The 12,708-nt window shown below is 59.7% G+C and overlaps 2 protein-coding genes and 1 long non-coding RNA gene across 6 annotated transcripts in view; 2 read left to right on the forward strand and 1 right to left on the reverse strand.

Moving 5' to 3' along the window:
• GNA11 (G protein subunit alpha 11) overlaps nt 1–5,550 on the forward strand; it is a 19,945-nt gene extending 14,395 nt beyond the window's left edge. For both annotated transcript variants that reach the window (XM_033854725.2, XM_073803465.1), the window contains exons 5-7: nt 2,317–2,446; nt 2,531–2,684; nt 3,423–5,550. In XM_033854725.2, the coding sequence (XP_033710616.1) occupies nt 2,317–2,446; nt 2,531–2,684; nt 3,423–3,613 (475 nt within the window). In that variant the 3' untranslated portion in view covers nt 3,614–5,550. The remainder of the gene's footprint in view (nt 1–2,316; nt 2,447–2,530; nt 2,685–3,422) is intronic.
• On the reverse strand, nt 3,781–11,878 carry LOC109548483 (uncharacterized). Its single transcript, XR_004526088.2, has 2 exons — nt 11,741–11,878; nt 3,781–6,448 (listed from the first exon to the last, which is right to left on the reverse strand). It is a non-coding gene; the product is annotated as an uncharacterized lncRNA (long non-coding RNA).
• GNA15 (G protein subunit alpha 15) overlaps nt 11,813–12,708 on the forward strand; it is a 17,490-nt gene continuing 16,594 nt past the window's right edge. Inside the window, exon 1 of one of the 3 annotated variants that reach the window (XM_033854723.2) lies at nt 11,813–12,188. In XM_033854723.2, the coding sequence (XP_033710614.1) occupies nt 12,044–12,188 (145 nt within the window). In that variant the 5' untranslated portion in view covers nt 11,813–12,043. Of the gene's footprint in view, nt 12,189–12,561; nt 12,692–12,708 lie in introns of those variants that run through there. The other 2 variants (XM_033854721.2, XM_033854722.2) reach the window with 2 other exon arrangements.

The raw sequence follows: 12,708 nt of genomic DNA on the forward strand, positions 1-12,708 counted from the left end.
ACCACAGATGGGCAGCGTAAAATCACAGAAATGCATCCTCTCCGAGCTCCGAGGTCAAGGTGTCGGCAGGGCTGGGTCCTCCTGAGGGCGTGAGGGGAAGCTGCTCCGTCCCCCCAGCTCTGGGGGTGCTGGCAGCCCGCGGCGTCCCTTGGCTTGTAAAAGCCTCGCTCCATCTCTGCGTCCGTCATCACACGGCCCCTCCCTGGGTCTGTGCCCATGTTTCCTTCTTACGGTAACTCCACTGATCACTGGATCCAGGGCTCCTGCTCCAGAGTGACCCTGTCTGAACTAGTGCCATCTGCGGGGACCCCGCTTCCAGATCAGGCTGTGTCCCCAGGTTTCAGGGGGACTGACTGGGGGACACGGTTCGCCCAGGGCTCTGAGGCCCAGGCTCTGGGGTAGGATTCCTGCTCTGGCTGCGAGCCTTCCCTCCCCGCCACTGCATGGGGTCCCTTCTGCTGGGCGAGCCCACCCCAGGGGCCCCAGAGGCAGCGCTGCTGGTGGAGGTCCTGCCCTGTTGCCTTGAAGCACCAGCCCCGGGGGCGTTCAGGGAGTCTGTTGGGTTTGCCTTGAGGTGCCCTCTGGCCCCAGGGACCGCATTTCTCAGGCAGAAGCTTCTGGGAGAGGGGGAGAGTCTGGGTGCCCCCAGCTGGCCCCCCATCCTTTCTCACCTGTCAGAGCCCCCGGGGTGCCCTTGGACCCTCAGGAGTTGTAGGCATCACACTGCACATGCCTGATGGTACATTTTCTGGTGAGAGTTCAGCATTTCGGTTTCCTTCTTTTTTGGTCAGATTCTCGATGGGGTCCGGGACCTCAGAGGCCTGCAGGGCACAGGCCGGGGCTATCACTGGCCTTCCTCCCGACCCCACGTTCTAGGGTCCCCTCACACGGCCTCACCTTGGCCTCCGCAGCTACTGTGCCCTCTGTCCAGAGCGCCTCCCCCCCCCTTCCCACCCCTCCCCCAAGCCTGTGTGTGCGCTCTGCTGCTGTCCACACTGCAGAGTGGCCCTGCACCTCTGCCGCCACTGTCCCTTGGCCAGCCCACCCCTTGTCTGGTCAAGGGCTTACAGAGGGCAGGCCGGGGGCCCGGGCAGGGAGCTTGTGCCCCCATCTTGATTGGAGCTCACACAGCATCCAGTGACAGTGCGATTGGCCTGATGTGTGAGGCCTGAGCCTGGTCCCACACGGACCTCCTGCAAAGACCTGACCCCCCCCCCGCCCCGCCCCCGGAGGCCCAGGTTCCCGCCTGGCTGTACTGGGGAGACTCAGCTCCAGAAAGGCTGTGGCCCCTGACGCCGTCGGCCCGATCGCGCTCCCCAGACTGGCAGCGGCAGCCCGGTGGGCCTGGTGTCCACTCACCCCCCTCCCATACCCTAGGTCACCCTGGCACATCCGCCATCTGCCTGTGCTTGCTAGAACCTCCTCTGAGAAACCCCCGCCAGGCGGATTGGCCTCTGCTGCCTGACTGTCCAACAGCTGTGGACGGGCCTGGCTCGGGGACCCTTGCCTTCTCAGGCTGCTGTTCTTTCTTGCCATCGTCTTCAAAAGTAGAGGGCTTTGGGGCTTCCCTGGTGGCGCAGTGGTTGAGAGTCCGCCTGCCGATGCAGGGGACACGGGTTCGTGCCCCGGTCTGGGAAGATCCCACATGCCGCGGAGCGGCTGGGCCCGTGAGCCATGGCCGCTGAGCCTGCGCGTCCGGAGCCTGTGCTCTGCAACGGGAGAGGCCACAACAGTGAGAGGCCTGCGTACCGAAAAAAAAAAGTAGAGGGCTTCCTCGTCAAAGAAAACTTAAGAAACTCACAAGTAGGAAGCGGGGACCTGTCACCAGTCGTGATGGTCAGGGCGCTGTCCCTAGCGTGTCCCCGCCCCGCCTGGTGTCAGCATCTGTGTGCCGACATCTCCCACTGGACAAGCAGCCTGCTCTCGCCGTGGCTGGGGTGGGTTCCAGCATTTCATAGGTGATGCCGTGTGGTATCCAACAAGGGGAGACGGGTTTCCAGATGTGGGACATCCGAGGTCGCCCGGCTCAGCCCCACCGGGGTCTGTGCCTCACACGCTCCACGGCGCCCCCTGTAGGCCAGGGCCCCTCCCTCGGCAAGCAGGCGCCTGGCTGTCTCGGGGGTCCCCCCTCCCCTGCTTGTGCTGTGTTCTCCTGGCTTAATGGTGTTGCGGCTTTGCTGGCTCTGACAGGTGACTGAGGGGCCCTCGTTGCTCTGATGCCTCAGGGGTCGCTGTGGCTCTGGCAGAGGCGGCTGTGCTGGGGGTGGGCATTGTCATCTGCAGCCCCGCGCTGAGCCCGTGCACCCCGCCCTGCAGGATGGTGGACGTGGGGGGCCAGAGGTCCGAGCGGAGGAAGTGGATCCACTGCTTTGAGAACGTGACGTCCATCATGTTCCTCGTGGCCCTCAGCGAGTACGACCAAGTGCTGGTGGAGTCGGACAACGAGGTGAGGCCCTCGCTGGGCCCAGGGAGGGGGGTGCCCACAGGCCCTTTTGGGGGACCTGCCGCCAACCTGCTGCCTGCCCCTCAGAACCGCATGGAGGAGAGCAAAGCACTGTTCCGGACCATCGTCACCTACCCCTGGTTCCAGAACTCGTCCGTCATCCTCTTCCTCAACAAGAAGGACCTGCTGGAGGACAAGATCCTCCACTCCCACCTGGTGGACTACTTCCCCGAGTTCGACGGTGAGCCCGCCCTAGCGGCCTGTCCTGGACGCTGCCAGCGCCTCCCTCACCCTCTCTGGGCCTCGGTGGCCTCGTTGGCGACTCAGGAGTGACACGAGGACGGCGTTTCCTAGGCCGCACGGAGGCCGCGGTGCAGTTAGTGTGGCCGGAGCTCGGCAGGCGCCTCGCAGGGCCCTGGATGGTGGAGAGAGCTTCGTGTCCCCCGGGGGAGCGTCGTCTGTGGGAGGGGGCACCCTGCGGTCACCGCCTGGCAGCCTGTCCCCACCTGCCCAGGGCCCGGGCACGGGGAGGAGCGAGGCGTGGGGGATACGGGGTGAGCCGGACCCCTCCTGCCATCCCCACCCCCCCACGCGGAGACCCCTGGGGGCGCTCCTGGGGGGCAGTAGGGGCTCTGCCACTCCCTCCCCGGCGTCTCCCGGAGGTGCTGCCTGAGGAGCCGGGAGGCCGGGGGGTGGGAGTGTGGGGTAGGGTGGGGGGTCGGGGTGTGGGGTAGGGTGGAGGGTGGGGGTGGGGTAGGGTGTGGGGTGGGCGGCAGGCCAGAGCAGGAGGCTGGCTGCCAGGGGGCAGCAGGGCTGTGGACACATGCCTGAGTGTGGGGGGGGGTGGACAGAGAGGAGGCGGGAGCCAGGGAGGTGGGAGGTGGGTCTGCCTGGCAGGTGGGCCTGAGTGAGGGGCTGCTGGGCAGGGGGGCTGCGCGGCTCCCTCGGCTCATCCCGCCCCTCCCCCCTCCTCCGCCAGGCCCGCAGCGGGACGCACAGGCCGCCCGGGAGTTCATCCTGAAGATGTTCGTGGACCTGAACCCCGACAGTGACAAGATCATCTATTCCCACTTCACGTGCGCCACCGACACGGAGAACATCCGCTTCGTCTTCGCCGCTGTCAAGGACACCATCCTGCAGCTCAACCTGAAGGAGTACAACCTGGTGTGACCATGCGGACTCCCGCCAGCCGCCTGCTGGTCGCCAGTCTGCCCCAGGAGTCGGGGTTTTTTCATATTTTTAAACAAATGGTTTTTATTTCACAGTTATCAGGGGATGTACATCTTTCTTCCTACACACCTCGTGCACCTTCTCATCTTTGTCAGTGGCAGAGGCCGCCTTTTTCTGGCCTTGACTCATGGCTTGCTTTTTTCTAAAAAAAACAAAAAAAAAACAAAAAAGGAAAAAGAAAAAAAAAGAGAACCCACAGAAGACGGGCAGAGATGAGACCTGGCCCCCAGCGGCGCGAGACACTGCCTCCGGGGACAGTTGTTGGCCTGCTTTCTTCTGATCTCCGAAGGCGTGGAGACGCAGAGGCTGGGACTTCTCTTTCTTCCTTGTTTAAGTTATTGACGCCCTCACCACTGTTGCCGGGTTTCTGCCCCGGACTCCAAGACGTGGGGGTGGGTGGCGCCCCCCGCTGCCCGCCCTGGGAAGTGCCTAACCATTTTTTCTTTTTTTTTGAGGAAACAAAAAGCAGCCCCTGGGGCCCTGTCTCACAGCCCTGCCTGCCGCGGGGGCCCGGGGCGTGGTTCTCCGGGTCTTCCGCTGGGAGCGCTCCTGGGCTCTGGGCTCGGTCCCCAACCCTGAGGAAGCCCGCTTGGACTGGGAGCCACTGTTTGTTTTGTTCCATTTTGTACCCAGTTTGGAAGCAGTGACGGTGGGGTAGGGACTTCTTTCAGAATTTTCTCAGGTCTGTCCCCGAGAGGCAGAGACGCAGGGAGGGTCGCCCTGGCGGGGCTGTGGGTGGCTGGGAGATGCCCACCGCCCTGCACTCTGCCCGGAGCCGCGCTGTCGGGGCTCGTGGCAGCTGGAGGTGGGCCCTCAGCCTGGCCACGGCCACGCACTGAGGGGCCCTCCCCGAGGGCCTGAGGGCCGGTTTCTGGGGGGAGGAAGTGGCCGTCTCATGTGGCGTGGGCCGAGCACTGCAGTGGTTGGTTTTGTGTGGTTGGTTTCTTGCACCAACGTGACGGGAGTGGCCCGCCGGTGGCGCCCCGCACCTGCCCTGCGTACCTGGGCCCTGCGAGTGAGTGCTCAGGGCGGCCCTTGACCAGGGAGTGCAGAGAAACAGCGCACACGTCAGACCAGCCCCACACCAGCCCTGTCCCCGTCCGTCCGCCTCCCACCTCCCTCCTGTGCCTGATACGCAGGGCCCAGGGTGGGGGGCAAGCTTCTCGGCCTGTTTTCCTTGGGCATCTCCACCCGAAGGGCCCTCTCTGGTGCCGTGCGTCCACTTGCGGGGTTTGTGCCATAGCCCTGACGTGCGGCCGGGGACGGTGGTGCCGCTGGCGGTGGGCTCCCAGGGGCCCACAACGCACAGGGAGCCGGGGCAGGCCCTCGAGGGGGAGGCGGTGGGGGGCGCATCCAGAGTGTTAACTTCCGGAGGGGCTGGAGTGCCAAGATCCCGGGGCAAGCCCGGCTGCTGTGCCCAACCTCCCCGCCTGGCTCGCTCGCCTCTGAGGCGCTTGCCCGAGTGCCAACCTACCCCCACTGCTGTGTCACGTCACCCAGCAGAACTGCCCTCCGAGTGCCAACGCCCCAGTGGTGTGAGGGGCCGTGCCGGCTGGCGGGGGTGACCTCGCCCACTTGTATATTAAACAGTCCTGATTTCAGACAATTTAAACCTTAATCTATTTAAAAAAGAATATTATATAAAAATGCTGTTTTTAAACCTTTTGTCATTTGAAATGCATGTATTGTCCGTGCGGGCTGAGGGGCGGGCGCCGTCGGCTCAGTGCCAGTCTCCTGTGGCCGGAGCTGTCCATGTTCAGGCAGCGTGTCGGGGCCCTGACCCCTTAATCCAGAGATATGTGATGGAAATAGACTTTTCATACCTTTCTCCTGAAATGAATTCTGTTTTAAATTGGAATAAATTTTGTTCCTAAACACTCGGCCCCCTGTGGCTTATTTCCTGTTACTGACTGGGGGTGGGGAGCAGCAGAGGGGCCCTGAGGTCCCCGGGTTGTCACCTGACTCCTGTGTGGCCTGCGGGGCCCTGGCACCTTCAGGATGGGGTCTGAGGTCACGGGAGCCGCAGCTCGGCCGCCCGGGGTGTACCTCCTTCCCTGAGCTGGGACTGCGGCCCCAGGGCCCCTGACTTCAGGTCAATGTGCTGTGCTGTGGGCTGGAGCATCCTGCAAGAGGAACTCCTCCTCGTGGGGGGCAGGGGACAGAGATGGGGCCTGGGTTCTGGGCCCAACTGGCCACTCACTGTCGTGGATCCTCTTGGGAAGACGGGCCCCTCCCCCGGCCCCATTTCTTTCTGCAAACCAAGATGTTGGACCAGTGATCTCCCTGCCATCTCTCAGTCTTTTTTTCCTTAAAAAAAAATATTTTTTACATTGTGGTAAATACACCTACAACTTACCAGCTTCACCATTTTTAAATATACAGTTCGGTGACATTAGTTTCATTTGCAATGTTGTGCAACCGTCAGCAGTAATTGTCTACAAAACATTTTCATCACCTCAAACAGAAACTCCGTACCCATTAATCAATAACTCCCCACCCCCTCCCCCAGCCCCTGGCCCCCACCATCCTATTTTCTATGGATTTCACTCCTCCAGGGACTCCATGTGAGTGGAATCACACAGTATTTGTCCTTCTGTGTCTGGCTTCTCACTGAGCATCATGTCCTTCAGGTACATCCATGGTGTAGCAGGTGTCAGGATCTCTTTCCTTTTTAAGGCTGAATCATTTCACTGCGTGGATGGACCACCTTTGTTTATCCATCCGTTGATGGTCACTTGGGTTGTTTCCCCCTTTTCACTGTCGTGAATCACGATGCTGTGAACACAGGTGTGCAAGTATCTCTTTGAGACTCTGCTTTCCATTCTACTGGCTATAAACCCAGAAGTGGAATTGCTGGGTCAAATGGCGATTCCATGTTTAACCGTTTGAGGAACCGCCAGGCTGTTTCCACGGCGGCTGCCCCATTTCTCCTTCCCACCAGCTGTACGCCAGGGTCGCATTTCTCCATATCCCCCTCCAGTTCTATTTACTCACTCATCAGTGGGATGGAAATGCCCTGAAGGCCCCGTGTGTGCCAGGCACTGTCCTAGGCACTGCATATACAGGGAGACAGCACTTATCACCATGACTCAATCTATGAATAAAAGCAGCAGGGAAGAGTCATTGGCAGCGATAGTGGCCATTTCAGGCAGGCTGTTCAGGAAAGCCCTTTCGGAGAAGGTGGCGTATGAATAGGATGCTGGAAGACGTGAAGAGAAGGGGCCATGCTGTGGTCTGAGGGAGGGGATTGCCAGGCGGAGGGCAGAGCACGTGCAAAGCCCCTGGGGCAGGACCAGCCCTGGTTCATTGGAGGAACAGCAAGGAGGCCCGTGTGTCTGGAGCAGAGTGAGTGAGGCAGAGAGAGGGAGGAGGGGAGGGCAGGGAGGGGTCAGGGCAGGTCGTGCAGAGCCTTGTGGGCCGCGGGGAGGACTTGGGCTTTTACCCTCAGGAAGGTGGGACCCTGGAGGACTGTGGGCAGGGGCGGGACAGGGCCTGACTCAGAGCTCATAGGCGCCCTCTGGTGGCCGCTGCTGGGAGGACAGACTGTGGGGCTGAGGGCGGAATCAGGGACCCGGATGGAGGGGACTCAGCTGGACCAGGTGGGAGATGATGGAGTGGTCCCAGGTGGAGGCGGAGGAGGGAGTGGGATTCGGGAGGTGGGTGCAGGGAGGGAGCCCGCGGATGCTGCCGGCGCGCCTGGCCGTCATGTCCCCCGCGGCCGGCAGGTGCTGCTCGCCTGCTTTCCGCGCCCGTCCGCGCGAACGCGCATCCGCTCCGGAGGTCCTCTCCGCATCCCGGTTCCAACAGGGAAACCGAGGCACAGAGCGGCCGGGCCCTTGCCCTGACGGTAGGCGGCGCCCCCGAGCCTGGGCACCAGCCGCGACCCGGTGCAAAGTGAAAACGCAGGGCCCTTGTTACAAAACCAGGAGGCTTTCAAGACAGAAAACCTTCCGAGCCCGAGTCCCCCGCCCACCAAGCCGGCCCAGGTGGCCGGCGAGGGGATCCTGGCTGTTTCCTCCTTTTGGCTGCGGTGAATCATGCTTTTGTGAACTTGGGTGGGAAAGACCCTCTGGAGACCCTGCTTTCGGTATGGATATACTCGCAGAAGTGGAATCAAATCCGTGATTCATCAGTTAATAAAGGGAGGGGATGGACATTTGTACCCCAGCCTTGGGCCAGCCCTGGTGGGGGCGGGGGCATGACCTTGGGTATGGCCAAGGGCAGTGGCCAGGGGATGACCCAGCTGTGGCCTCCCATCAGCTGAGAACTGTGAGGTACTGTAAAACCATGTAGACATCCTATTCCTCATTAAACAGAAAGGGCATTTCTCATACCAAAGGAACAGCAAGGAGATCGTCGTTTCTGAATAAAGGAGAGACTTTTGGATGGGATAAATTTAGGTCCATAAAAAACTCACCAGAGAGAATTCCCTGGTGGTCCAGTGGTTAAGAATCCGGGCTTCCACTGCAGGGGGCACGGGTTCGATCCCTGATCGAGGAGCGAAGATTCTGCAAGCCCGGTGGCACGGGCAAAAATTTAAAAAACAAACAAAAAAAACTTACCAGAGCTACTGGGGTTGTAAATTGGTACACGCACTTTGGCAAAAGAGAGTTAATATCTGGGAAATACCTTGTAACCCAGCAATTCCACAGTTGGGTTTTTTTTTTAAATAAATTTATTTATTTTTGGCTGCATTGGGTCTTCGTTGCTGCATGCGGGCTTTCTCTAGTTGTGGCGAGCCGGGGCTACTCTTGGATGCGGTGCGCGGGCTTCTCATTGCGATGGCTTCTCTTGTTGTGGAGCGTGGGCTCTACATGCACAGGCTTCAGTAGTTGTGGCACGCGGGTTCAGTAGTTGTGGCTCACGGGCTCTAGAGCACAGGCTCAGTAGTTGTGGCGCACGGGCTTAGTTGCTCTGCAACACGTGGGATCTTCCGGGACCAGGGCTCGAACCCTTGTCCCCTGCATTGGCAGGCAGATTCTTAACCAGTGCGCCACCAGGGAAGCCCCCCTCAGGCATTTCTGATGGGCGTGCAAAATGGGAAAGCCACACCAGAAGAGCATTCAGCCGTTTCTTACAAAGTTATACGTACAATTACCTTATGACCCAACCATCCCGCTTCTAGAAATATCCTAGAGAAATGAGCACTGATGATGATTATAGTGCATGTTTACAGCAGCACTATCCGTTATCACCCCCAAACTGGGAGCAACCCAAATGGCCTTCTACGGGTGAACAGATAAAGGGTGATGAACCCACACAACAGAAAACTACCCAAGAGTCCAAAGGAGAGGGCTCCTGACATGCCCCACTGCATAGGCGGATCTCAGATGCTAAGTGAAAGAAGCCAGTCTCAAAAATTACACAGTGTGTGATTCCATGTATATGACAGTCTCAAAAAGATTCAAAAAACCATAGCAACAAAGACCAGATCGGGCTTCCCTGGTGGCGCAGTGGTTGAGAGTCCGTCTGCCGTTGCAGGGGACGTGGGTTCGTGCCCCGGTCCGGGAGGATCCCACATGCCGCGGAGCGGCTGGGCCCGTGAGCCATGGCCGCTGGGCCTGCACGTCCGGAGCCTGTGCTCCGCAACGGGAGAGGCCACAACAGTGAGAGGCCCGCGTACCACAAAAAAAAAAAAAAAAAGCAGATCGATGGTTTCCAGGGGTGAGGGCTCAGGTGAGGGTCTGGCTATAAAGAGGTACCTGGAGGGGGTTCTTCAGGTGACAGACCATATTCTGTCAACTGTTTTAGCCATAATTTACATGACTGTGTACATTTGTTAAAACACAAAACCGTACACCAAAGGAAGCACCTACCAAGCCACGTAAATTGAAAAAACAAAAAGCAAAATAAATCTTGTTACCAAAAATACCCCCCAAACACAGAAATACCACAGAAGTTGGTGCAGTACCGACTGCCCAGCAGGAGGAAGGGGGTCTTGTTGGAACGGGTATCTGGGAACCCTCTTGGGGCTGACGATACCCTGAATCTTGGCCTAGGTGGGGATCACGTGGGTATCAGTTTCACAGGAAATTATTAGGTTATATGTTCATGTTTTCTGTGTTTTCTGTGTGTGTGTGTGTGTTTGTTTTAATTTTTAGTTCCCTGACCAGGGATGGAACCCACGCCCTCTGCAGTGGAAGGGCGGAGTCTTAACCACTGGACTGCAAGAGAAGTCTGTGTGTGTACTTTTTTTTAATATATGTTTTAAAAATTTACTTATTTATTTATTTGGCTGCGCCAGCTCTTAGTTGCGGCATGCAGGATCTAGTTCCCCAGTCACAGATGGAACCTGGGCCCCCTGCATGGGGAGCGTGGAGTCTTACCCACTGGACCATCAGGGAGGTCCGTGCGTGTGTATTTTTTAAACACACACACAGCTCACCCTGTTATTCCCGAATGAACTAATAGGTGACAGGTGTCCCGCCAGGATGGTACCTCATCTGGAGAGGAAGCAGCTCCTCGCCTGTTTGGGGAAGTGGGAAGATTTGTTGTGAGGCTGGAGAAATTCACAGAGTATGGGCCCCGGAGGAGGGGGAATCAAGGCACCTGTTTTTATTTCTCTGAAGTCAGCGGGATGCCGCCCTGGCCCTGTGTGATGGGTTAGGGACCTGGTGTCCTTTGGGAAACAGCGGGGTGGCCCCAGGTGCTCCTGGCCTTGCCCCGCCATCCACCCTCCAGTCTGTGACTCAGCCTGGCCTCTGGGTTTTGCCAAGCTGGTTACCTCCGTTCTGCTTCTGTGTGGCCCAGATTATTATTTCTGCTTTTCTTCACCTTCCCCGGTAGTGGGAAGTCACCCAGGCCTCAGGCCGCGGGGAGCACCCCCTCCTCACGGCCATCCGGTCGGGGGTGGGAACGGGGTTGAGCAGGGCAGTGCCTGCCAGGACCCAGTGACCCAACGGGGCCCCTATTGAACTTCCCATCTGCTGGTCGTTATGAATCAACAGCGAAGGAAACCGCATTGGTGCCGGCTGGGGCGTGGCACAGGCAGACAGTTGCGGCTGTGTGACCTCAGGCACAGCACACACCCTCTCTGAGCCTCACCAGTGCCTGTGGGAGGGGCCCGGGGTCTCCCAGATTCTGTGTATCTCTGGGGGGGAGGGGTGTTTGGGAACTTTCTAGAGCTTTCTAGAACCTCTCAAAGAGCATTCTATCCCCGAACACAGCAAAGAGCTGCTGGATTGGAGACATTCTGTGGGGACGCAGCTACACAGCCACCCCTGTGTCCCCTCCTGCTTCTAAGGTCCTGAAGGCTGAGTCGTCAGGGAACGAGGGCCTCATGGCCTCGCTGGGATGCGGGCTTGACTCCCAAGATCCCTCTATGTCCAGGCTGCCTGTCCAACTTCTCCTCCCAAATGCCTGTCTTCTCAGAGTGACCTTCCTTGACCCCCTGTTTCAAGCCACACATGAGCCCCCCCCAATCTCCCATCCCCCTTCCCAGCTTTATTTTCCTCTCACAATTTATGGCCATCTGATAGGCTTAGATATACATATATTTAAGGTATTTCTTTATCTGTCTGTCTAGAGCATAAGGCAGGGAGATCGGGTTTTTTGTCATTTGGGTCCCTGCTGTGCGTAGAATGCCTGGCACACAGTAGGCGCCGCATAAATGTTTGCAAGAAGAATGAATGGCCCGGTTCCAAAGTCCCAAAGCTGCCAGCTCTGCAGTTGAGACTGAGGCCCCACGGGTGGGAGAGGCTCCCCGGGGGCTGTCACTGCCTGGCTGTGCCTCTATGTCCCCATCTGTGCAGCGGGAATGGCAAGGAACTTGGGGTGCTGTCCGCATGACCAACCCCCACCCCGCCAAACACAAAAGCACTTAAAACAGTAAGTGACGCCGGGCCCTGGCTGTGCTTTTAAAAAAGACCTTGTGGGGTATTCTGATGACTGCTTCTAATTGGCCCAGAGGAGGGGGAGAGGTGGGTGGGCCGGGGCCGGGCGTCAGAGGCCCAGGAGGACAGGGTCCACCCCTTCTCCAGAATGAGGAAGGAGACTCAGCGCAGACCCAGACTGCAGGCGCCGGGCCTTTCCTCCCTGCCCCGCCCTCCCCTGGGGCGCCCACCTCACCTCTGGCTCTACTGCCGTCAACCTGTCGGGCCGGGCCGGGCAGGTCTGGGGGTGGGCGGGGAGCCCTAAGCCGGCATCTCCTCTCCTTCTCCACCCCTGACCCGCCGCGCAGGCCTCGCCGAGCTGGGCCGCCGGGTGCCCAAGGCCGGGAAGCCGGGGGTCCCGGGGGGGCGACCCCCACGACGAGGGAGACTCTTGCCGCCGGCTGTCAGAAGCCCACCCCGGAGCGGCCGGCCGGGGTGCCTCCCGGGGGAGGAGGAGGGCGCGGGGGCGATGCCGCCTGGTGCCCGCTGAGGCCCCACCATGGCCCGCTCGCTGACCTGGCGCTGCTGCGCCTGGTGCCTGACCGAGGACGAGAAGTCGGCGGCCCGGATCGACCAGGAAATCAACAAGATCCTCCTGCAGCAGAAGAAGCGGGACCAAGGGGAGCTGAAGCTGCTGCTCTTGGGTGAGTCCGCGGCCACCCCGGGCAGGACAGCCTGGGAGCCCACTTTCAGGATGAGTCGACTGAGGCCCGGTTCCTTGTCCCAAGGGGTGAGCTGTGGGCCCGTCCCGCGGTCCGGCCATCTCCTGGGCATCTGCAGGAGCAGAGGCGGTTTGGGCCGGCGTCCTGGCTTCTGTCAGGCAGGCCCGGCCCGCCCCATCGGTTCCGCGTCGCAGGAAGGGAATGAGCCGCACAGCCCGGGGAGCTCCAGCCTCGCCCTCCGAGCCCCTCCCGTCCCTCTGGAGAGCTGGGTCTGTTCTGGTGGTTTATCAGCACGAGTCATGTGGGCAGAGAGAGCATTGCCACGTGCCTCTGATTGATTGATTGATTGGTCGGTTCATTCACTCAAGACATACTGAGTAATTCGTGGGGGCACAGCGGCAGAGGAGATGGAGCGTGTCCCTGCCTCTGGGGACCTCAGCTTCCGGTGGGGGAGACAGATGTTAAGCCCCCAAACTAATAAGCAGGTAAAATAATTTCCGGC

The sequence above is a fragment of the Tursiops truncatus genome, chromosome 3 (genome assembly GCF_011762595.2).
Source record: "Tursiops truncatus isolate mTurTru1 chromosome 3, mTurTru1.mat.Y, whole genome shotgun sequence".
NCBI classification, from domain to species: Eukaryota; Metazoa; Chordata; class Mammalia; order Artiodactyla; family Delphinidae; genus Tursiops; species Tursiops truncatus.